This window comes from Musca autumnalis, unplaced genomic scaffold (assembly GCF_047663935.1).
Source record: "Musca autumnalis isolate F117 unplaced genomic scaffold, ASM4766393v1 scaffold_4, whole genome shotgun sequence".
In the NCBI taxonomy this organism is placed as follows: domain Eukaryota; kingdom Metazoa; phylum Arthropoda; class Insecta; order Diptera; family Muscidae; genus Musca; species Musca autumnalis.
The window spans coordinates 18,014,397-18,040,131 of record NW_027411977.1 but is presented as its reverse complement, the minus strand read 5'-3'; the positions used below and the strand labels follow the sequence as shown (position 1 = coordinate 18,040,131).

The 25,735-nt window shown below is 38.1% G+C and overlaps 1 protein-coding gene across 24 annotated transcripts in view; it reads right to left on the bottom strand.

The window, feature by feature from the left end:
* LOC141404034 (uncharacterized) overlaps positions 1-25,735 on the bottom strand; it is a 146,415-nt gene that overhangs the window by 11,802 nt on the left and 108,878 nt on the right. For 23 of the 24 annotated variants that reach the window (XM_073987249.1, XM_073987251.1, XM_073987267.1 and 20 more), the window contains 3 exons: positions 8,651-10,694; positions 2,089-2,294; positions 1,782-2,009 (listed from right to left, as the gene is read on the bottom strand). In XM_073987249.1, coding sequence (XP_073843350.1) covers positions 1,782-2,009; positions 2,089-2,294; positions 8,651-10,694 — 2,478 coding nt within the window. Of the gene's footprint in view, positions 1-1,781; positions 2,010-2,088; positions 2,295-8,650; positions 10,695-15,082; positions 18,989-25,735 lie in introns of those variants that run through there. The other variant, XM_073987271.1, reaches the window with a different exon arrangement.

Below are 25,735 nucleotides of genomic sequence, written 5' to 3'. Positions count from 1 at the left end.
TAGGACCATATTCTACCGTTTTTATTCACATTTTCCTTACCTGATGGTGAATATATATAGGGAAAATATTGATAACCCAGATCGGACTTTGTAAAAGTTCTATAAACTAAAATAACGTCATCAGGATAAGTCATAGGTTCCTAATATTGTATGTGAAAATGCGGGGATAGTCTACGGCTATTGCCTAGTGAATATATATCTGACATACGAGTCCTAACATCCATGGTTTTGGCATGGTCCTAAATACTATAATGATGGCAGCTACTCCTGCTCTGATAAAATTATCTTGTAATTATTTTTTGTGTTGTACAGTGTAATAATCCTTATATAGCTTTTAACATACGAGTATTTAGATAAATAAAAGAAAATATAAAGGTGTTTAAATAAAAAACACAAACATCATTCAAATGCTGATGAACAGATCGGATCTTTCACGACTTCGTTTGAACCAATGCCAAAGATGACATGAAATCACGTCATGGGTGTTGTCTGCTGCATATCTATGATTTCATATAGCACCTGTATTAATGAACTTACATTGACATGCTTTTGCAAGTAAGGTTTTTACCAAATAGAAAATATAACCAACTCGATTGGATGAGATTGTAAACCCTTAGAAATACCTTAAATCTGAAACGGTTAGTCTCCACAACAGGACACATCCTGCATTTTTTTTCGCCCTAGAAATGACGTAATAGGTAATTGACGTTCTTCTGAATTATGAGATCCAATAAAGACTATCGACCTGGGGTTTTTATAGATTATTCAAGAAGTTAATTATATCCTTTGCACTCGAAGATTCCTTTTGAGTGGCAACGTGCTGCAATGGTTAGCACAGCCGCCTTGCACATTGTATGCCCGGGTTCTATGCCCATGTTAGACATCATCACATTTTTGCAACGTTGTTGACATTTCTTGAGTAAGGGTGAGCCATGCAGAACTCCTCAATAAGTGGTGTCTTCAGACACGTCTATAAAAAATAGTCCCCATATCATTGGGCTAAAATGAACTGTCTCCCTTGACCTTTTACAGGTTTTATGGAAACCGAATAACTTGATGTTTCCATTGTTAGTTGATCTCGAAGATCCTGAATAGTTCAACCATTTGCATCCTTTGATGTCGAATTTTAATTATTTTGTTAGCACTTTTTTAAAGTGCGCGTACTTCATATTAAAAAATAAGCTAATGTACTGCCAAAAATAAAAGCTTGCCAAACAAAACATGCCTCGTGTTACGCCATTAATTAAAAGAAAAAAATTACGCCAAACAAAAAAATGTAAATGTTGTGTCAATTTGTTTTTATTGATGTCTTCAGTTAAAATATGGAGCAAGTAGTGGAGGTGTGGGGGATGAAAGGATTAGTTATATAAATTAAACTTAAAATTAATATGATGTTTTAGATATGTTTTAGAGAATCAAATCAAACCAAAACACTTGTGATCATCACCATTGTGTTTGTGTGTTCGTTGAACTCAGCTCCTGGTTGGTGTTCGTTTGTTTGTTTGGATGTTTTGGGTGAGGTGAAATGTTTATGGAACTTAGTTTAGTTGTATGCATGAATTAGCCAGCAAAATAAATTAATTAACAAAAATGTTATATTTTAGTGTTTTCTTTTTAAGAGCTTAAACGTTAGAATAATTAATTAACTTAAATAAAATGGGTTGCCAAAACAAAAACAAAAAGGAAACCAAAAAAAAAAAAAAAAAAAAAAAAAAAAACACGAAAAACAAAGAAATAACAGCAAAAAGGAATTAGCATTTGTTTAGCTCCTTGTATCTTACTTGGGACGAGCATCTAAACTAAGTGCAGATTTGCGTATCGTTGGCATAACTACATCTGAAACCGGTGTATATCCCCTGGGTGGTGGTGGTCGCTCGGGTGGTGGCGTACTTCGTTTGGTCCGCATATTGGGCATGGTGGCATAACGATCACCGGGTAAATGGGCGAAACGTTTACGTCTAGCTGGTGGAGTGGGTTTTGGTATTTGTTCCTTGCGTACTACGGCATAACTGGTAGAGTGGGTGGGTGGGGGTAAAAGGTGTATTATTTTATGATATAATGATAGATTGGAAAGTATACTTAACTTACCCATCATTTTCCAACATTTCAATGACATATTTATCTGTGACATCGATTGCCTCATCATCTTGTCCCAAGGTTAAGGCACCTCTTGTCGGCTGATCATCCAGATCGTAATGTGATGTTGATTTATTGACTGACACGGAATCTGAGTATTTGTCGGGGGTGGCAATGGGTACATGATGATATTCATGTTCAGTGCGATAAACGATTACCTGTAACAAAATAAAATAGGGAAAAAGAGAGTTGTGTTAAAAAGAAGGGATACGGATATTTAAAATGTTGTGTAAAGAAGAGTTTTTTTAGATTTGTGGGAGATAAGAAGGGACAATTCCACAATCCAAAATTGTTGATACCACCATTAACGTACATCAAGTTCTAAAAAGTTCAAAATTCACACAAATTCAAAATTTTCGCTTAAGGGGTGACCCCCACTTGTGAATTTCAGAAAATCGGAAAAAAATATTGGTTTATTTTAAAGTATCGATCGGAACAATATTTCCGGAGGTATGAGCTTTGAGAGGGATACATTTATTGTGTTTTGTATGTAGCAGAGAAAAAAACAAGTAAAAAAATATCAGTCGGCTATGTCGACAGAGATATACCCTCAGCCTGTATATATTGAAAAAATTTCGGCTATGCCGACAGAGATATACCCTCAGCCTGTATATATTGAAAAAATTTTTCCTAAAAAACATATGTATTTAGGGGTTTTTAAAAATTTTTGGGAATTTGAACCGACAAAAATGTTCATTAGGGTTAGAGATCAAAAGTTTTGCGGAGGATCTACATTGACCATTTATGGAAGTGGATCTCCAGCCACTACATATGGTACCATAGGGGGTTTTTACACCCTTCGGGATGTTTGCTCAAGAAGTATGGACTTGCCCCTGAAAAAACGTTTACCATCGTAATTGAGGCAGCGAATGGAAATCGCTTCAACAAAAATCAAAGTGATTCGATAGGAGGTCTTAAAGTGAACTTATCCGAAATTTTGTGTAGGAGGTACCGGATGGAGTGAACAAATGTAGTCCATATTTGAACCTGATCTATATCTAGTAGATATATTAGGATGTGTAAAGTATGGACCAATTCGGCCACTACCTTCAAGAGTTACCGTATGAACAAATTTTCCGAACATTTTTTAACTTTTGTGGGGGAGGTACCTGAAGGAGTGGGCCGATATGGCTTATCTTCAAACTTAAACTATGTTTGGACAAAATATTACTAAGGCCAAATGGTGGACCGAATCGGCAGATCCGTTCTAGAGTTATATTGCACTCCAACCACCTCACACGGTGTCATAGGGATTTTTTGCAACTTTCAGGCTATTTTCTCAGGAAGTATGGACTTGCGCCTGATGAAACTTATACCGTCGTATGGAGGGCAGTGAATACAAGTAGCTAAAGCAAAAATCAAAGCGATTCGAGAGATGGTCCTAAACTGAACTTTTCCCAAATTTTGTGTGGGAGGTACCCGTAGGAGTGGGCCGATTGAGTCTATATTGGAACCTCATATAAGTTTGGTAGAAATTACACGATGCGCAAAGTATGGACCAAATCGGTTACTCCCTTCAAGAGTTATCGTGCGCACAAATTTTCCGAACATTTTCGAACCTTTGTGGGAGAGGTACCGGAAGGAGTGGACCGATATAGCCCATCTTCGAACTTAAACTAAGTTTGGGCAAAATATTACGAAAGCCAAAATTTGAACTGAATCGGTTCATCCGTTCGAGAGTTATCGTGCGCTCCACCCAGACAGACAGACGGACGGACATTGCTCAATCGACTCCAAATTGTCTGAAACACATTTCGTCCAAACATACTTGGGTCTAAAACCATTATTTCGATGAGGCACATTTTGCCCGTATGAAAGTGTAGCATAAATGCTGAGGGTATAAAAACGGGTTTTTCTCGAAATGCCATTTTGAAATCGGTGCCAACTCTCGCTCGAAACCTAATTAACCGATTGTTCTATAATTTTGTGGGGTTATCAAGGACATCAAAATTCAGCCCTCCATCAATCGATTTTATTAAAAAAAAATGTTTGGCCTTTTTGTGAACAGAAAACGCAATTTTTTAGAGCCTAAAATTGAAATTGGGTGACGTAAGGGATGGAAGATACTAAGGAATGGTCCTGACCGGCTTTAACATGGCAAAGCCCAGGATTTATCTTGATCCCTCTTTTATCTCAAGTGAACACTGACCTCCCCGGGTTGTCACCTGGGGAACTGCCTTTAACACCCGTTAAAGGTAGTGAGCTAACATGTGCCGCGCGTTCATCCATAAGAACGTTAAAAACTTGGGTTTGGGCGTCGGTTTCGTAACCCTCCCCTAGGAAAAACAGCCTACTATGAAAAAACAAAAGAAAAGAAAAACAAACCCCTCTAAATTAGACGAACCCCGCAAACGTTTTAAGGACCATGATCTGCGAATCTCCACCTGGAATGTTCGCACTCTTTATAGAGAAGGTGCAGTTTACGCATTGGCAGATGTACTGGAAAAGTACAAGGCCGACATTACTGCCATACAGGAAATACGATGGAACGGGACAGGCATCACAACAACACCTAAAGGTGACGCACTGTATTATAGCTGCCATGACACAAAGCATGAGTTTGGTTGCGGACTTGTAGTTAGTCGGCGACTAAAACATCTGGTATCCAGCTTCACCCCAGTGAATGAAAGACTTGCTGCAATTCGAATAAAAGCTAAATTCTTCAACTTCAGCTTTTTTTGCGCTCATGCTCCCACTGAAGAAAAGGACGAACAGACCAAAGATATATTTTACGAGCGCTTAGAAGAAACATATGACTGTTGCCCTGCCCATGACATTAAAATTATTTTAGGCGATTTTAATGCCAAAATTAGAAAGGAGAATATTTTTGGCCCAACAGTCGGGAAATTCAGTCTCCACAGTGAAACATCTGACAATGGTATGAGGCTGATAGACTTTGCAGCTGCAAGAAACATGGTAGTTAGCAGTACCAGATTTAAGCATCTCGATATTCATAAGGGCACCTGGCTGTCGCCAGATCAAAGAACAAGAAATCAAATTTATCACGTTGTGATAGATGGAAGACATTCATCAAGCGTGTTGGATGTACGATCGATCCGAGGTGCAAACACTACCTTGTTGCAGCAAAGGTACGTACCAGATTAAACGTAGCAAACAAAGTGCTAACAGACACAACACGGAAGTTGGACATCGGTAAGCTGCAATCACAACAGATAGCCACAGCATATTCCATTCAACTGGCCCACCTGCTTAATCAAAGCACTCCTCGTCCCGATAACATATCAGGACAATGGCAAAACATTGCCCACTCCATGCAAACAGCCGCAAAATCAGTACTTGGATACCAGAGACCTCCACCAAGGAATCCATGGTATGACCAGGAGTGTTGTGCTGCTACCGAAGAGAAAAATGCGGCATATAGGGCTACTTTACAATCAGTAGCAATGCGTAGCGCACGAGAGTGATATCGGGAGAAAAGGACAGAGGAGAAAGGTCTTTTTCGCAGGAAAAAGAGAGAGATGGAAAAGCGGGAGTGTGAACAAATCGAGATGTAGAGGAGACAGAATGAAGTCCGAAATTCTACCAAAGAGTGGAATATCAAACTGATGGCTTTGGTACAGGCACATCCTCCTGTAGAGACCAGCAAGGTAATCTGGTAACTGATACAGATAGTGTGCTAAGGATATGGAAAGAGCATTTTTCCAAACTGTTGGTATCCAATAGTAGCGAAGTCGACGAAGATACCACAGATCCCATCCCAGAAGATGGTATTGAATGTATACCACCCGGCCAAGATGAGGTAAAGACAGCAATAAACCGGCTGAAGAATAATAAGGCAGCAGAAGCTGATGGCTTACCAGCCGAGCTGTTTAAAACCGGAGGCCACACGCTGATAAGGTGTATGCATGAGCTAGTTAGCTCCAATTGGCAGGAAGAACGCGTACCCGACGATTGGAACCTGAGCATCCTGTGTCCCGTCCATAAGAAAGGAGATAAGACTGTATGTTCTAACTATAGGGGCATAAGTCTACTCCCTATTGCCTACAAGATAGTGTCAGGGATATTGTGCGAACGACCAAAGCCCATGGTCAACGAAATAATTTGACCATACCAATGCGGCTTTAGACCTGGCAAGTCCACCATTGACCAGATATTTACCCTGCGGCAAATCCTGGAGAAGACCCAAGAGATGCAGATCGACACCTACCACCTTTTGTCGATTATAAAGCAGCCTTCGACAGTCCGCTACGTTCAAAGGTATTCCAAGCCATGTTTGAATTTGGTATCCCCGCAAAGCTCATTCGGCTTTGTAAAATGACTCTAACTGACACAAGATCTTCAGTTAAAATAGGAAAGAACCTCTCCGAAGAGTTTAGTACCAAAAGAGGTTTCAGACAAGGAGACAGTCTTTCGTGTAATCTCTTCAACATCCTGCTGGAAAAGGTTATACGAGAGGCAATCGTCAAAAGAAGTGGCACAATCTTCGCCAATAACCACATGTTACTTGCTTATGCTGATGATATAGACACCATGGGACGATCAGTAACCGAAGTAACCGATACCTTTATGAATGTCGAAGCAGAATCTGCGAAAGTGGGTCTGGCGGTAAACGGCGAAAAGACCAAATTGATGGTGTCGACGCGCAAAGCGTCCATAGAGCTCGGACCAACTGTGGAAGTTTAAAAACAAAGCCACAACTCGTCAAACAAAAATAACGCTTTACAAAACACTGATACCACCCGTGCTGATGTATAGCTCCGAAGCATGGGTACTTGCGCAAGCAGATAAGGCAGTGCTTGGTGTGTTTGAGAGGAAAATTCTTCGAAAGATCTACGGGCCGATTTACGTTGACGGTGAATATCGACATCGTATGAACCACGAGCTATATCAGCTATACAAAGACATGAATATAGTTAAACGTATCGAGATGCAACGATTGCGTTGGCTAGGCCATATCATAAGAATGAGAAAAAAACCGCTACCTTGGATTTTAGCAGGACAGTTGAAAATGTCCAGTGTGTCGTGCGGATCTGTACCGCATGCTGGGCAGATGTTTTGCACTATGGCATCGATCGTTGCCCTTTTAGGAACTTAGACGGCTGCACCATTCCGAGCGTAATTGAGCCAAAACTACTCTGGTGTGTCGTGGAAGCTAACGCTCCCCAGCTGCGATAGATGGGGGATGTTCTCCGACAACATGGTTGCCGGCGTCTGATTGGCTGGTACGCCGACTTTGACGTATTTTCCATTTTTCCGTTCCCGAACTATTTCAAAAAACTTTTGTGTGAGAACAATTTTTTACAGTTCTCTCCTTTACGAGAGTTACTATTAAAAAGTACGGGAACGAAGCTATAGTGTGGATGTCGTACTTGGGGACCACACCGGACGATGCAGCCGCCTCATTGATGCCAGCTGACCAGATAACCCTACCTGTCTACCTGTCTCCAGAGTTAACCCACCCAGCCACGTCAGGAGAGATCTTCATGATCTAGAGAGAGAGAGAGAGAGAGGCAGAGGTCCAAAGGTATAAACGAGAACCTCTACACCTTTTTCAGATGTAATTCGAATCATTTTAGTTGTAAAATTGAGAATTCCATTTGTAATTCGTAGCAGTTTATTTGTAATTCGAGAATTCCATTTGTAATTCGAATTATTTTATTTGTAATTCGTAGTATTCCATTTGTAATTCGAATTTATCCATTTGCAATTCGAATTATTCCACTTGAAATTCGAATTAATCTATTTGTAATTCGAATTATTTCATTTGTAATTCAAATTATTCTATTTGTAATTCGAATTATTCCATTTGTAATTCGAATTATTCCATTTGTATTTGAATTATTTTATTTGTAATTCGTATTATTAAATTTGTAATTCGAATTATTCCATTTGTAATTCGAAACATTTCATTTGTAATTCAGCACTGTATTTGTTCAGCAGACCAGTTATCCCCACCCACATCTCTCCTAACTTTTTTATGGACGCAACCACTCCTGGTTGCTGAATTGAGTCTGGATACAGACGAACTAGAACCGCATAACTGAAATAATACACGAACGAATATATTTGCGTTGCTACAACAACAACTGATGAGGGCGATAACTTATCCGATTTGGTCAAAACTTTGTAGTTCTTGTGATCGAAGGTGGTTTTTGTGATTCTGATTACAAAGATCTATTTTTTATTGGGCAAGTCCATGCTTCCTAACATAATGACCAAAAAGCTAAAAAAGAAATCCTACGGTGACCAACTAAAATGGTTGGTAAGCAGGAAAACCATCCAAAGGAATGACTCCTTAAATAAACTCCCGTTCTAAGGGAGACCATGATTGGTTCATTTATCCAAGTATCTCCACAAAAGTTCATAACTTTTGTGTTATAAGCCAGTTTAAGGTCACTTATCGGATCATGTTAATTATTTTTTTTTCCTAGGAGTAGCCAATCCTCCCTGAGAATGGGCAATACACGTAACTTTTAAAAGATCGTTGGGATTTCAAAAATATTTGGCACATTTTCAATTTTTTTTTTCAATTTCTTTCACATTTCATACTTACATCTTCGGTTGGCTGCAAATAGCTATTCGACACCGAGCGTCCTCCAAAACCATTTATATACGAATCTTTGTCCATAGATGTGTCACGACGTCGCTTCTGACGTCTCGGTGGTTGTGGCCTTGAAATATCATCGCCCTCATTATCGTCCTCAAGATGATGTTCATGTCGTACGGGGATATTTTCCTTTCCTACTCTTCCTTCTACTCCTAATCCTCCACCGCTGGACATATTCAAATCATTCCATACACCACTGACATTTTCATGTGACGGCTCACGCAAATACTCCTCATCCATATAGCGTACATCTTGACTATCCACGGAATATTTGCTGCGACTTCTTGACTTGCGCATGGGTCTGCGGGGCGGTTGTGCACCTCCACTACCACCACCACTAAAGTAATCACTACCATTTTGTGATACCGAATAGTTATCACCATAGGAACCAAATTCCTGAGAATCATTTGTAGGCTGATAGACTTTATGCAAACGTCTTGGTTTCGGAGGTGGCACATCGTAATCACCATAATCTCTGGTCTGGCCAACATGTTGCAGGCTATTAATGGGCTTGTCGTAATCATCACCACCCTGGCGTAAGGCTTGGCGTATGTATTGATTAATTTCAATATTATCCTGAGATATGCCACGTTTACGCAAAAAGAATTCATCTTCACTGATTTCCTCAAGAACCACTTTTTTGCCGGAACTGGCGGTAGATTGGGTATCATGGCGTCCCTGATCATCATATTTGTGATAGCTAGCCTCTGCTTCCGCCTCAGCTTTGTGCAAAAGAATATTCTTTTGTATCTCCTTCTCGGTCCAGCCCACAGCATCCTCTTCCGAGCGAACATCGGAATCTTGATGGACAATGGGTCGGCGTTTAAATTCCCTTGAGCGAAGATTGGAAATTTCATGAATGGCACGATTCTCCTCATCGAATTCGGCAAATTCTTTGTTGTCCGTTACACCACTCAAAATACCCATGTCACCACTGTCATGGGGCTCTTCGCTGACCGTGTCCTCGAGGTCTTCACGCATGCGTCTCTCCAGTGACGATTCTCTGTCGAAACTTTCCAGTTCACTGCCGTAACGCCGGTAGCGAGACCCTTCGCTATCATTGAAACTGACATCGGAGAATTTATCTGCCCAGCGGGATCTCACAGGTCCTGGACCACGATCACCTTGGGGTGAGCTTGAAGACTCTACAGAGGGTTGGGTAGCGGTGCTGGGTATAACACTTGTGGCCTCGGTGGCGGTACCGGTGTCAAACGAAGACTCCGGTTCAATGGGCTTCTTTTTCTTGCGCAAAACCCTGGGATAGGTGCCAAAGTTGAAATCGAATAATTTCTTTTGTGGCGATGTAGAGGTCTCAGCACTATCCCTCTTGGTGGAAGCTGCTTCCAGAGACATATCTTCATCTGTGGGTGTGGCTTCAGATTCCTTAAACGATTTACTGCGACCCAATTTGATGCCAGACATTTCGGGTAGTTTAAATTTACTCATATCGGGTTTTGAGAATTTGGTAAATTCAGGGCGCTTGAAATCCTTGAATTTCGCCATGTCTGGCCTCTTTATATCGGGCATTTTCATTTTGGAAAATTCTGGAGCCTTAAACTTGCGACGCTCTTTGGCCTTCGGGCTGCTTGATGGAGACTTCTTGGGTGTGGCCTTAAATTTGGTTCTCAATTTGCCGGCCTGGGTTTTCAGGCCCATTTGCATTTTTCTACCACGATCCTGGGCGGAAGCCATAAAGTTTTTCATGGCGCCACCGCTTTTCGCTTGACCAGCTTCCTCCATGGCTTCGGCATCATCTGGTATGGGTTCTTCTTCATCACCCGCCTCAATGGTAAGTTCGGTTTGGGGCGTGGGTTTACCTGGTGCTGGTTTAAAGAATTGCTCCTCAATTTCTCTTTGGTAATCTTCTGCGGTTTTCGTAGGCTCCTCAGCTGCTGCCATTTGAGATTCTGTGGTATGTTGATCCTTAACTTCGGAGGATGATTGTTTATCTTCTGAAGAAGGCATTCCAATAGGTTCATATTCATGATCGCTGTAAGGAGAAAAAGGAGGGATTGTGATTAATTTTAGATATTTAGAGAGGGAGGGGTGGTAACACGCAGGTAGGTGTTGTGAACATGTAAGGTGTGGAGGTGTGAATGAGATGTGTGGAGTTTTGGGTGGGTATTTTGAAGGGTGCTTAAGGCTGGCATGCAGAGGCGATGTAAATTTTCCAAGTGTTGGAAGGTAGATATGAGGTTTAGACTGTGACATTGAAAGGAGGCAGTTAACCACAGATAAGTGATAAAAAGTTGCAGCTAATCCCAAATTACAATCATGGTTTCAGAGTCAAGGTCCAATTCTCCCTATTTTGAAAGTCTCCCCATATAAAAAATCTGGTACAACAATCCTTTGGATTTATCTGGCACACATGTTTGGCAGGTATATGAAAATCAATTGCCAATTTTTGTAAGAAAGAGGGTGGTAATTAAGAGTGTTGTAGCTTAAAAACCGGCGACTCCGGATATGTGGGAACAATTTTTGCCAACGCAATGGATTGTCTTTTGGGTAAGTCCAATCACCGAGTCTTATTAAAAGACCGTCATTTTTGAAAATTTCTCCAGGTAGAAGAATACAGGATAGTAATTTTCATTTAGCTGCCACAACATCTTTGTGGCAGGTATGTCAAAATTATAATTTAATATTTTTTTTAAATTATATGCAGGAAAAAGAATGCAAACACGAATTAGACTGCGCTGATTTATAGTAATTTTCACTTAGCTCCCATACCGCGTTTGTGGCAGGTATGACGAAATCAAAAACACTTCTATTTTAAGACTACACAATTTATAGTGGTTAAGACTTATCTTTCAAATGACGTTGTTGTGGTAGGTATGTCCAAATTGTCTAAAAAATGTAAATTTGTTGCAGCTAAAGCCTAATTTTGATTTAAGAGCTGTGTCTTAGCTGTCACACAATAGTGTCTTATACATCACACTATGTTTGTGTGGCAGGTATGTCCAAATCCAAATGTCTAAAATGTGCAAAAAATTCCCAAAACTTTAATGTATTTGCATTTAAAACTGTGGCAGCTAAACCCAAATTTCTATTAAAGAGACTATTTTTGTGCGGTATGTCCAAATCCTTGAAAATTTCTAAAATGTGCAAAAAATTCCGAAAACTTTAATGTATTTGCATTTAAACCTGTGGCAGCTAAACCCAAATTTCTATTAAAGAAACTATTTTTGTGCAATATGCCTAAATCCTTGAAAATGTCTAAAATGTGCAACAAAATCCGAAAACTTTAACGTATTTGCATTTAAACCTGTGGCAGCTAAACCCAAATTTCTATTAAAGAGACTATTTTTGTATTGAAATTATTTAAAAAAATTCAAAAATTTTGAAGTTTAAATTTTTTAATAAATTTTGAAAAAAATTGCACTTAAACTTGTTGCAGTTAAACCCAAATTTCTGTTTAAGAAATGATTGTGATGACAGGTAAATCCAAATTGCTGATGTTTAAAAACTTTTGAATTTTTTAAATATTTTTGAAAAATTGTAATTATTTGCACTGAAATTAGTGGCAGCTAAACCCAAATTTTCAAAATCTTGAATAAATATCTAAAAATGTCAATTATTTATTTAGTTAAACTTAAATTTGGTGCAGCTAAATTCATATATCTGTCGAAGAGATTGTGGTGATTTTGTGGCAGGTATGTCCAAATTTCAAATATCTTAGAAGTTTCAATTATTTTCGAAAATTTTAAAATATTCTCACATAAATTTGATGCAGCTAATTTATTATTTTAATTGTAATTCGAGAATTATATAGTATTATAAATATATAGAATTTTATTTGTAATTCGAATTATTCCATTTGTAATTTGAATTATTCTATTAGTAATTCGAATTATTCCATTTGTAATTCGAATTATTCTATTTGTAATTCGAATTATTCCATTTGAAATTCGAATTATTCTATTTGTAATTTGAATTATTCCATTAGTAATTCGAATTATTCCATTTGTAATTCGAATTATTCCATTTGTAATTCGAATTATTTTATTTGAAATTCGAATTATTCCATTTGTAATTGTAATTCGAATTATTCCATTTGTAATTGTAATTCGAATTATTCCATTTGTAATTCTAATCATTTTATTTGTAATTCGAAAGAACCTAAACCTTTTTCAGATGTAATTCGAAACATTTTAATTGTAATTAGTAACATTTCAATTGTAATTCTAGAATTCTATTTGTAATTCGTAACATTTCATTTGTAATTCGAATTATTCCATTTGTAATTTAAAATATTCCATTTGTAATTCGAATTATTCTATTTGTGATTCGAACTATTTTATTTGAAATTACACATGAAATCATTCGAATTACAAATGGAATAATTCGAATTACAAATGGAATAATTTGAACAACAATCATTTTATTTGTCTGCCTTTTTCAGATGTAATTCGAAACATTTTAGTTGTAATTCGTAACATTTCTATTGTAATTCTAGAATTCTATTTGTAATTCGTAACATTTCATTTGAAATTCGAATTATTCCATATGTAATACGAATTATTTCATTTGTAATTCGAATTATTCTATTTGTAATTCGAATTATTTTATTTGAAATTACACATGAAATCATTCGAATTACAAATGGAATAATTCGAATTTCAAATGGAATAATTCGAATTACAAATGGAATTCTCGAATTACAAATGAAATGTTACGAATCACAAATATAATTCTCGAATTACAATTAAAATAATTCGAATTGCATCTGAAAAAGGTGTAGATATAAAATCAATACAAAAACTTTCGAATTTCAAATAAAATAATTCGAATTACAAATGGAATGATTCGAATTTCAAACGGAATAATTCGAATTACAAATGGAATGATTCGAATTTCAAACGGAATAATTCGAATTTCAAGTGGAATAATTCGAATTACAAATGGAATAATTCGAATTACAAATGAAAGGTTTCGAATTGCAACTGGAATCTTTCGAATTACATCTGAAAAAGGTGTATATCTGCGTGCCCAAATTATTGAAAATGTCTAAAAAATTCAAATATTTTTAAAATTTAAATTAATTATGAAAATTTTAAAATATTTGCACATAAACTTGTTGCAGCTAAACCAACATCTCCGTTTAAGAGACTGTGACTTAGCTGAAACACAATGGTGAACTAACTACCACTCAATGATTGTGTGGCAGGTATGTCCAAATTGTGGAAAATGTCTAAGAATTTCAAATAAGTTTGAAAAATTTTAAGTATTTCCACTTAAATTAGTTGCAGCTAAACCCAAATTTCTGTTTAAGAAACACAAAATGGGACTTAAATACCACAATGTTGTGGCAGGTATATCAAAATTGTCGAAGAATATCCAAAAATTTCAAATATTCTTCAAAATTTTAAAATATTTGTACTTAAACTTGTTGCAGCTAAATTCAAATTTATTCTGAGGAGCTAGTGTTGACTTTGTGGCAGCTATGTCCAAATTGCCCAATTTCAAATATCTTTAAAGTTTCAATTATTTGCGAAAATTTTAAAACATTTTCACATAAATTTAATGCAGTTAAACCCAAATTTCCATTTAAGAGACTATATTTGTTTGACAATTGTTGGTATTCAAATTATTGAAAACGGCTAAAAATTTCAAATATTTTTAAAAATTAAATTATTTACGAAAATTTTAAAATATTTGCACTTAAATTTGTTGCAGCTAAACCCACGTCTCTGTTTAAGAGACTGTGACGTAGCTTTCACACAATGGTGAATTAACTACCACACAATGATTGTGTGGCTGGTATGTCCAAATTGTGAAAAGTTTCTAAGAATTTCAAATAAGTTTGAAAAACTTGAAGTATTTCCACTTAAATTAGTTGCAGCTAAACCCAAAATTTCTGTTTAAGAAACACAAAATGGGACTTAGACACCACAATGTTGTGGCAGGTATATCCAAATTGTCGAAAAATATCCAAAAATTTCAAATATTCTTCAAATTTTTAAAATATTTGTACTTAATCTTGTTGCAGCTAGATTCAAATTTCTTTTGAGGAGCTAGTGTTGACTTTGTGGCAGGTATGTCCAAATTGCCCAATTCCAAATATCTTTAAAGTTTCAATTATTTGCGAAAATTTTAAAACATTTTCACATAAATTTAATGCAGCTAAACCCAAATTTCCATTTAAGAGACTATACTTGTTTGAGAATTTTTTGTATCCAATTTATTGAAAACCGCTAAAAATTTCAAATATTTTTAAAGTTTAAATTATTTCCGAAAATTTTAAAATAATTTCATTTAAATTTATTGCAGCTAAACCCAACTTTCTGCTTAAGAGAATTTTTCACTTCAGTCAATGTCTGTTAAACCCAAATTTCTGTTTCAAGAGGCAAAAAAAAAACATCTTTCCAAACTTTAGCTTACCGCCCATGATACACCCGATCCGAATAATCACTTCTTCCCGCAGCAGCAGCTGGTCTATTAGCAACACCCGAACGATTTTCGAATTCACTCAAACGCGATTTACGTTCGTCAAAATGAAAACTAACGGTTTTTGTCATACGCGCCGATGCCAAATAATCCTGTGAATCTGTTAAAGGCTGGCGATCTTGAGATTGAGTACGACCATCGAGAAATTTCTGTTTAGTTTGTTGTTGCATTGGCCTCTGTTCGGATGGTGAGCGCAAACCGTGCATATGGCGACTTCTATCCGGTGAAACACTGTGTGGCAAACTACCGCTACTATCCATCATGATGGCAGCGGAGAACAAAGGTTTGCCCTGCAGCTCGGGGTGATGATGTATTGAGGGTTCTCGACTACCCCAACTACCCTGAGCATCGCTTGGTTGACGTCTTACTGAGGCTTCGCGACTACCCCAGCTGCCTTGGGCATCACTTGGCTGACGCCGCACTGAAGCTTCCCGACTGCCCCACGAACGCATGTTCAGACCACGTTCTTGACTAGAGAATTGAGCGGCCAGTTGTCTTTGTTGATCTATGGACAATTGTGAACTGGAAGACCGTCCTATTATGACTGGGGCAAAAGCTTCGCGAACATTCATGGTGGATACAATCTCTGGTTCGGCATACTCAACAGCATCAGGGCTGTTAATGGATTGTGGTATAGAAGGTGATTTGCTAAGAGTTTGTGCGGCTGGTGCTGGGGGTGCTGGTGGCTTAGCCGGCTTGGCCATATACTGATCCATTTCATCGACTTTAAGAGAAAATGTTTCCTGGACCTTTATTGACATGGGTTCCGCATCGGGTTTCTTGGTAATGGTGGCAGCACTATTGCCCGAGATTATGGCCGATGCCACTGGCATGGGTTTGGCGGAGGAAAATATAGACATTTTCTTGGGTTTCTCCCTTGGCATGGGTGAGGGTGATTTTTCGTGATATTTTCCATTTTTAGAGAAAATATTTGGCATCCTAAATGCTGAGGGTGCCGGAGAGGGAGATTTTTCTCGTTGGCCTGCCGCTTTGTCTCTTGAAAGAAATGAAGGCTTCCGTAAGATGGATGGAGCTGGAGATGGTGTACGTTCTCGGCCGGCAGCTGTGGGTTCGGGTAAGTCACCAACTTCCTCTTTGGCCTTTCCGCTAAAAAACGACTTAAAGCGGGAAGAATAGGAGGCTTTGTTAGGATCTTCCGCCGCCGCCGCCAATTGATGGATATCTTGTTCTGATGCAATTTTCTTTACCGTGGAACTTGGGGTTTGGCGTTCAGGGGAGTGGCCTCTCTTTAGTTGTTGTTGAGGCAATTGAAGGCTGTCCATTTGCCGTGAGGGTGAAAGTTGGTCCCTTTGTCGCGAGGGTGAGAAGCGTTCACTTAAAGACCTACTTGGAAGTTGGCGTGAGGGAGAAAATCTTTCACTGGGTACTTCACGTGAGGGAGAGAATCTTTCACTTCGTACTTCACGTGAGGGAGAGAATCTCTCCATTTGCCTTGCGGGCGAAGAGAAACGCTGCATAGATCTTGCGGGAGAAAATCTTTCACTGGGTACTTCACGTGAGGGAGAGAATCTTTCTTCTTGCCGTGTGGGTGAGAATCTCTCCATTTGCCTTGAGGGCGAAGAGAAACGCTGCATAGATCTTGTGGGAGACTTGGATTTGGCCCTTTCCCTAGCCTTCGCCTCCTCTTCCTGTACTAACTTGTCAATATCCACCACATTAAGTTGACGTTTTATTTCAATTACGGTCTCCTCATCCAGGTGCAGTGAGGGTCTGGGCACATCCTCAACCAGGGGTGGACTGAGGCGTTTAATTTTTATATCATCCGAAACTTGTTCAATAGGTTGAGCGGCCACAATGGCCTCTAATTCGGCAACTGTTTCTTCCAAGGGATCGTGGGGGCGAGGTAGGGGTGCGGCCGCTAAAGCAGATGGTCGCGTTTGTGTCAGGCCAATTGCTTGATACGGTTGTTGCTGCACAATTGTGGAATTTTCTTCTCCCGTTTTATATTTCGAAACATCAATGGGCCTATTCTGCGGCCTTACCTCACCGGGTAAGTTGCTGACAAATCCACGATTTTCTTTGTTATCCTCTGGCCGCATATAATCCACTGACACGGGCTTCTTGGCAATGCGATAATCAGTATCCCCTGCTGGGGTATCCATGGCCCCTGGGGGTGAGGGTGATCTCAGCGGTGTAAATTGACGCTGCAAATTCGCGGGAGGCTGATCTATTATTTGTGGTGTAAATTGCCTCTGCTGGAAGGATGGTGGCTGATTGGTCATTTGTGGCAATGGTGTGGGGGTTATTACATTAATCTGCGGTGGCATGGAGTGATAAAGATCCATGTTGGAGGAACGGCGACTGGCTGAAACTGAACGTTGTTCCCGCCTCTGCGGTTGTTCTATGTTAATGTCGGCCACAAACAAATCTCCCTTGGAGGGAGAGCGTGATATACGCCTCAGCGAGCGTACACTGTGCATTGACATGGTTTCAGGATCCCTGTGGCCAACGCCACCACCACTGGCATTTGACATGCGATCCACTGAGGTAAAACGTTGTCTACTACGTGACAAGTGTTGTTGTTGTTGCGGATCATCATCGGAGATACTGCGCACCACAAGGCCTCTCCTTTTGGCCGTATCCTCCAACTCGGGATATTTTTCCACAAATGAAATATCCACTGAGGCTGAGGCTTGATCCCATGAACGATGATGTTTGCCCATGCTACGCATCGATTGACGTTCTGGATCTGGCAGGGTTACACGTTCTCCAGCCAAAAGTTTACGATCACCGCTAATACTGTGCATGGCCAGGGGTGGTGGCCTTGGTGAGGATGCCGCTGCCCGTTGTTGCTCTTCATAGGCATATTCCGTGCATTGTGGATCATGTTGAAAATCGAGGCGGGAATTGGGCCTGGAGTCGACAGGATTAACGCGTTCCGGCAGCAAGGAGTCACTCTGAAAATATTGACAGGCACACCTGACATCCAGTGTTATGCCACCTGTACTCTCATTGCGTGATACAAAATGCTTTTTTTCTTGGGGCAAAGCTCCCACGGAGGCGGAACGTCTTGCGCTCATGTTTTGTTGGGCGAGAGAGCTTTCTACGATCTCACAGAAAATCAAGACGAGAGAAATTGTTTAGCTCTCAGAGAGGGAATACGAAGAAGCTTTTGGGTAAAGAGAGATAGAGTGAGAGAAATGCGTTGGAGCTTTTGCCACTGTTCGTGCTTTCGCCAATGGCCCAGCATACATTTCGTCAAAACGAAAACACGCACACACCAGGCAAAACGTCAATCCACAAATGTCGCTGAATTTCCGTTGATTTTGCACAAAATTTGTCGTCTGTTTGTTTAGGTGGCTGCCTGGCTGGTGGATTGGCTGACAGCTTGGTCGTTTCTTTTTTTTCGTTCTTTTTAAATATTTTCTATTTTTTCGACTTGTTGAGGAGGAGGCTATTTTTAATATCTACACTTGCTTCGAGGTGAACATATAATTTATTTTTGTTTTGCTTTTGAAAACTTTTTTGGTCAAATATATTATTTATTTCAAAATAATTTTGTAATACTTTTTTTTGCTGGCTTTTCTGTTGGTGGAAATATTATGACACACACACACACACACTTGTTTTTGGAAAAAAAATTCAGTCGAATTCGAAAACGGTTTTGAAAAATATAAAAAAATAATTATCGTTCTATTTATTTAACCGACCGACAATGTTCTATTATCCCCATCTTTATGGTTGCAAATTTCGGCCAGGACTGAAAGAAAGCTTTTCAATGGCCGTTTTCCGAAATTGTAGAAAAAAAAACACGTAGCCAAATGTACTCGTAATGTTTTCTGTTTTTGCTATGATTATCTTTTTTCAATTCTGCTCACTGCTCTGATGCTGTCGTTGTCGTCATTTTTTTCGGTCTTGTTGTCTCATAGTTTCATAAAGATGAAATACAAATATTAGGTGTTTTTTGTTTTAGTTCTTCTTCTAATTCTTTAGATTTCGATACACATATGGGTTGTGGTTTTCGAAATAAAAAAAGAAAAATTACAAAATGGTCGAAATGTTATAACAGAATTTTGGAAATTGGTCGGTAGTCACAAGGAGTACAACATCCATACTGTTTGCTAGATTTTCAAAAACTTATTGGAATTTTTTACATTCCAAATGCCGCATGAAGACCCTGAGGACTCATTGTACAGTTCAAATTCGTTTCATAGATAAATATTCTTAACAAGTCGTGTTGAGAGTATGCAAATATGCCAAAAAATTTTCATTGTTTTTTTGCCTAGAATATGCCTCCTTTATTTAAATAACCTCCTAGCTTTTTTGCCCAGTTAACCTATTTGTCTATTTGAAAATTTTGCCAATTAGGGCGAATATCATTTTAAATATTAATTTTAATTAATTTATCGTTTAAGTCGAGCTTAATGACCCATGATGTTTTGCAAGTGAAAGAGGAAAGCTGAAGATTCGCACCCGCACAACCACCATTATGTGACCGATTTCGACGTTGTTAGGGGCTCATCAGACATATCGGCTGTGGAGTGGCATCTCTGTCATCGAAATTTTCTTCTTTCAAATTTTGTCTAATATTTGTTTAAAAGTCAAAATGGCAACACTATATTTATTCAATTCATTCATATTTAGTTTGTCTCACCAAAAACAAATTTTTTGAAGAGCATTTTCGGTTCGAGCTCACATACACACACTCCCGGTCAGTTAAAACAATTTAAATACAAATTATTCGTTCATCCAATTTTTTCTGTTTTGTTCGGTTTATGTTTAGAGATTTTTAATTTTTTTTGTCTTTGGGTGCGAGATTATTCTTCTGCACCGCTGCCAAGTGGTTGGCATCTCATGAGGAATCAACATGAAATCAGGCTAGACAATTGCACAGTGGTTTCAAATATAATATATTAAAATAAAAACAATTCAAAGACACTTTATCCAAAGCAGACCAATTTTAGGGAAATACAATTTCCTCCCAAAAAGAATGTCCACAGGTTTGAAGGCAGATAGCAGTCCGGCTAAGAAAGACATACCCAAGGCAGGCAATAGGTTTTTTTTCATATTTTTCATATAGAGAAACGAACAAAGGCCGCAATAATTGGGTTTTCACAAAAACTCTATAAATCTTGAGTTGTGATTTTTCTCAAATCCTATGGGGTTTGAAATCCACAAGTCCAAAGTGATGATTTTTACTTTAAATTACAGATTTCTTTTTCGAACATTCCTCGACGCAAATTATTTTCCATACTACGTCAGAGTTTCAAATATCATGCTTTTTTAAAAAAATTATCTTATGTTGAAACTGAGGTATGGGGTATTATGACTCGCGAACCTTTGTAATATACAATGACATTTGAATGTATTTAGGTAGAATGAAATGTTTTAGCTCGATTCACTGATGAATTTTTAAAAATAACAATTTAAGCGGAAGCTGTGGTCGTAAATCGTTGAAGAAACGAGTTTTTATGTCAATTTCCCATTAGTGGTTTTAGGACACAATGTAGAGCTTAATGCTCAAAGGATATGTTAAAGAATACACTTCAGAGTTGAAGTTTCTAATGTATGATTTTTTGATATATCCACTGCATGTACCTCAAACGGATGCTGACATTTTGAAGACTGAAAAATGCGATTTTTTGAATTATTGCTCTAATCGGGACGCGCAGCTGGATTTATCTGAATGCATATTATCTAATTGTAGTACTCGCGATTTCGCATTTTCTAATGTATAACATGAGCGTGCAGCCTTCATAGGATCATAGCAATCTGCGCTCAAAGTCGAACTTTTTGGGCGTAAATTTTTCTAAAAAACCTGTTTTTTGGGCTTAAAATTTACAAACCTCATTCCATTGCCGCGGAATCCCGCGTAAGTTAACATTTTTTTTACGTTCTGAATCTAATAAGCCACGTCGCGTCTAAATCCATCCACTAGATCAGCGGATATGATACGCCTAAAATTCCGAAAATCTGCAAAAAATGTTTTTGAAAATATAGTGTTTGGATGTGTCATTTCTCCTCAAATAAGTAGAGCGATACGCCTGCTTAAAATGTGCGAAAACAGATATTTAACAAGTAAAAAAGGATCAGACGAATTTGCCGACAGAGATATACCCTCCGGCTGTGTGAATTGAAACACTTTTTTTCCAAAAAAACGTATATATTTAATGGGGTTTGAAAATGTTGGGCGTATGAACCGACAAAAATATGGATTTGGATAGACGCTCAAACAGTTTTACGGGGAATGTATCTAAAGGAATGGACCGCCATATTCCATTTTGAAAGTGGGTCTTATTTTGGGTGTCATTCCCCTCGAATTATATGTTGACCAACTGAAACGACAGGTGGTCGCGATATCTACGACCACCTGTCGTTTCGCGATATCTACGACCACCTGTCGTTTCAGTTGGTCAACATATAATTCAGAGGTTTTGAACCATTATATCAGGTAGCATGTACTTGCCTACGAAAAACATGATATCGCTGTAAACAGGACCACTAGGTAAAAATTTTCAAGGGATCCTCGTACAGACCCTTAAAGGGGTTGCTCTGTTTATGAGATATCACGCTTACTATTTTAGCTAATATTTTCGAATTTTTGTGGGGGAGGAACCGGAAGGAGTGGACCTACAAGCACCACCTTCAAATTTCATCTAATATTCGAAGAAATATCACGATATGCAAAGTGTGGATCAACTCAGTATTTGGTTCGAGAGTTGTCGTGCTCTCCAGTCACTACATGGTGCCATAGAGGGTTTTTTACACTTTTCGGGCTGTTTTCTCAAGAAGTATGGACTTGCCCCTGAAGTGGGGTTGTGAGAGATACCTGAGGGAGTGGACTGATATGGTTTATCTTCGAACTTATACTAAGTTTGGACAAAATATTACAATGGACAAAATTTGGACCGAATCAGCAGATCCGTTCACGAGTTATCTTGCGCTCCAACCACTACACACGTTGTCATAGGGTTTTTTTTTGCACATTTTAGGCTATTTTCTCAGGAAGTATGGACTTGCCCCTGATGAAACCTGTACCTTCGTATGGGGGGCAGTGAATGAAAGTTGCAGAAACAAAAATCAAAGCGATTCGAAAGCAGGTCCTAAACTGAACTTATCCCAAATTTTGTGTGAGAGGTACCTGAAGGAGTGGACCGATTGCGTCCATATTGGAACCTCATCTAAGTCTGGTAGACATTTCACGATTTGCAAAGTATGGACCATATCGGTTACTCCCTTCAAGAGTTATCGTACGTACAAAATTTTCGAACATTCTCGAACTTTTGTGGGGGAGGTACCGGAAGGAGTGGACCGATATAATCCATCTTCGAACTTAAACTAAGTTTGGACAAAATATTACGAAAACCAAATTATGGATCGAATCGGTTGATCCGTTCGAGAGTTATCGTGCGCTCCAGCCGGCCAGACAGACGGACGGACATTGCTCAATCGACTCCAAATTGTCTGAAACACATTTCGTCTAAACATACTTGGATACGCCTCGTGGTTTCCAAGCAAAATCGTGAAAACCTAAAAATGTGAACTTTGACCTCGATTTATTTGAAAATCCCTCCGGCGATTTTTTTGTTTTTTTTCCGCATATATGAACATTGTAGTTTCACAATCCGCAAAAAACTTCCCAGGTGTAAGCACCATTCATTTAAATCTAGTTAAGGCGTGCCGTGAAAAGTTTTCATTTCAAATTTTCACAGAACAAGAATTGAGACCCTGAATTGAATCAATTTTTATACAAGTTTGAAAAATACTTAGAACAAATTTAAGTATATAAGAAAATTTTAAAGAACAACTAAGAAAGTGTCTTTTAGCTGTGCGGACAGAAATATTTTTTTGGGTAAACAAAATTTTATTTTGAAATCAAAATTTTGTTTTACTATCAAACACAAAATCAAAAAGAATACCAGAAAAGCGGTTTAACCAAGCGGACTAAACTTTTTATATGTCAAATCGGTCGTTGAAGTTGCTTGTGCAAAAATGTTGACGAAGAATGCAAAAATTATAGCTTTGTCCGGGTCCTAGGCAATGATCAGATTGGTAGCTCCACATTTTGAACGGTGAACGAGGATAGGAGGAGATTGCCACAGATCATCGTTGTGGCACCCGGTCTGAAAATGAGGTATACTGACAACCCGCTATTTTCCTCTGGCTTCGTAACTTCTGACTGTCATACTTTTCTGAACCATGGAAAAGCTGATTGGCAATTCAGAGAGCTGCCAATTCCCTCTGATCCTTGGGTAGCTGAGAGAATTTTCACGGACATCATCACAGCTGCATTCGTTCTCTACATACCTCCTGGCTGAAATCCAGTTCTCCAACAAAGGTGGCGGGATTAGCGATTGAGCCTGATGAGATTCGTCGTACATACGCTGATAGTGATAGCCATTTCGGTGGATTAATTTGGCCACAACCTTCAAAATACCGAAAATCGGAAGGTACCGTTCTATGGGGGCTATATGATGGCGTGGACCTGTATCTACAAATTTCTGGGAGAAACTTTTATACCCCCAACGAAGACTAAATACCAAATTTCAGCCATCTCGGTGTGATAATGAGGCCAAAACCTTCAAAATACCGAAAATCGGGAGATATCGTCCTATGGGGGCTATATCAAAACGTGGACCTATATAAACACTTTACGGTGGAAATGTTTCTTAGCCTCTGGAAACACAAAATACAAAGTTACAACCGATTATGTTGTCAAATGGGACTAATACATTCAAAATATATTAAAATGACGCGTACTTTATATGCACGCAGAAAAATTTATGTTAGAAATATGTTTGGATCCAAACAAATATATGTTTGGGACCGGTTGCAAACAAATATATGTTTGGATCCAAACATAATATGTTTGGGTCCAAACAAATATATGTTTGCAACATTTTGTAGCATATCTGAATTTGATATGTTTGGGTAAAACATATTTTTTATGTTAGAACATTTTTTCATGGGTGGAGAGAGGATGTTTGTCAACGAGAGTAATAACAGTGCTCTCGCGGCTGTGGAATGTTGCTTTATAATAAAGAGTTGTGTGTATTGTATAATAGAAGACGTAGAAGCGAAGAAGGGGACTTTGGTGGCATGTATGCGTCAAACTCGTGTGTTTCTTGTTTTGTTGTTGTTAACCAACGAAGAAGAAAAGAAGAAATGATATGAATTATATTTTTTTCTTTCTTCAGTGTTTTAGTTGCCTTTGTAGAGTCAAGACGGTAAAGTGAGTGAATAAATCAGTGTTTTGTGTTTTCTTAAAGAAATTGTGTTTTTAGTAAATTAAATGCCCAATACATTTTATAATTGAATCGGAAAGTTGAATGGAATTATTTTATTGGACAAGGAAGAAATCGCATTTAATATTGGTAATTACATACATACTTATGTATATTTGAATGGCATATCCATATTTATTTTTTACATTACATAATCATTTGATTCCAGATGCCGATTCCCCGCTGATGATTTCACTAAGAGGACAATTTGTTTTATTTCACAACTAAGGAGAAGCGTTCAACTACGTTTCTATATATTTTTCCTTTTTAAAAGTGTGACTACAAATTATTTCAATCAGTTTTTCTTTTATTAAAGTGTGTTATGTATTTCTTTGGAATTTTGTATGTACCTACACGCAGAGAAAAAAATATGATTGATCCAACAATATTCGAAGAGCAAAATATGTATTGTAAAGATATTGTTAAATTCCAAATGTAGTATTGTGATTCCAACAATTGGGTTTTGTTAAATCCAAAAATAGTTTTTGTCAACTGGACAATAGTTCTCTCTTTTGTTCGACAATTTTTTCTCTTCTCTCGCTATTCGATGCCGTGTTGAAAAAAACAATTATGGTGAGTTTTGTTTGTATGACACGATGCCTTTATCTTTGTTTTTGTGTGTATGTATACCAACAAGAAGACTCTTGTTTTTATTTGTTTCTGTTTTGTTTCATTCTTCTATCTTCATTGTGCTTTGAGGTTTGGTGTTATACCGGAGTTTGTTATGGTGTTTAATTATTCCTTATGTTGTGGTGGGTGCTTGTGGCTTTTTGTTTGTCTTTGTTGTGAGCCAATGCAGCAAATCATGTATTGTGTTCATCAATGATTGCAATATTATACGCGACATTTATATCCAAGTTATGCGAAAAGTGTATATGAGAAGTATATACACTCAAATCAAAAAATTCTGGGCTGGTTTTCTGGGTTGACAATACTTTTTGTAAACAAAATTAGATTATGATAGTTCCTACAATCGGTATTGTTAACGATTTTTACAATATTGCGGAAATTCGAAAGTTGTTTTTGTTTTCTATGTTTGGAACAAAAGATGGTATTTTTGGATTTGGATTACAATGTTTGAACAAAACAAATACATTTTTGGAACCAAAACAGATATTTTTGTTCCAACAAAAGCGAAAAATATTTTTTCTCTGCGTGTATGTGTTTATTTTTCTTTTGCCTTTTAATAAAAAACCACAACATTTGTGTGTATACTATAGAGATAGACAGTGAGCTCTTACTGAGAGCAAGTGATCACACATTTTAAAGTGTTTTACATTGAATTTTACGCTCCCTTGCTCTCAGTAAGCCCCCACTGGTTCATGTGTTTGTTTTTTTTTGT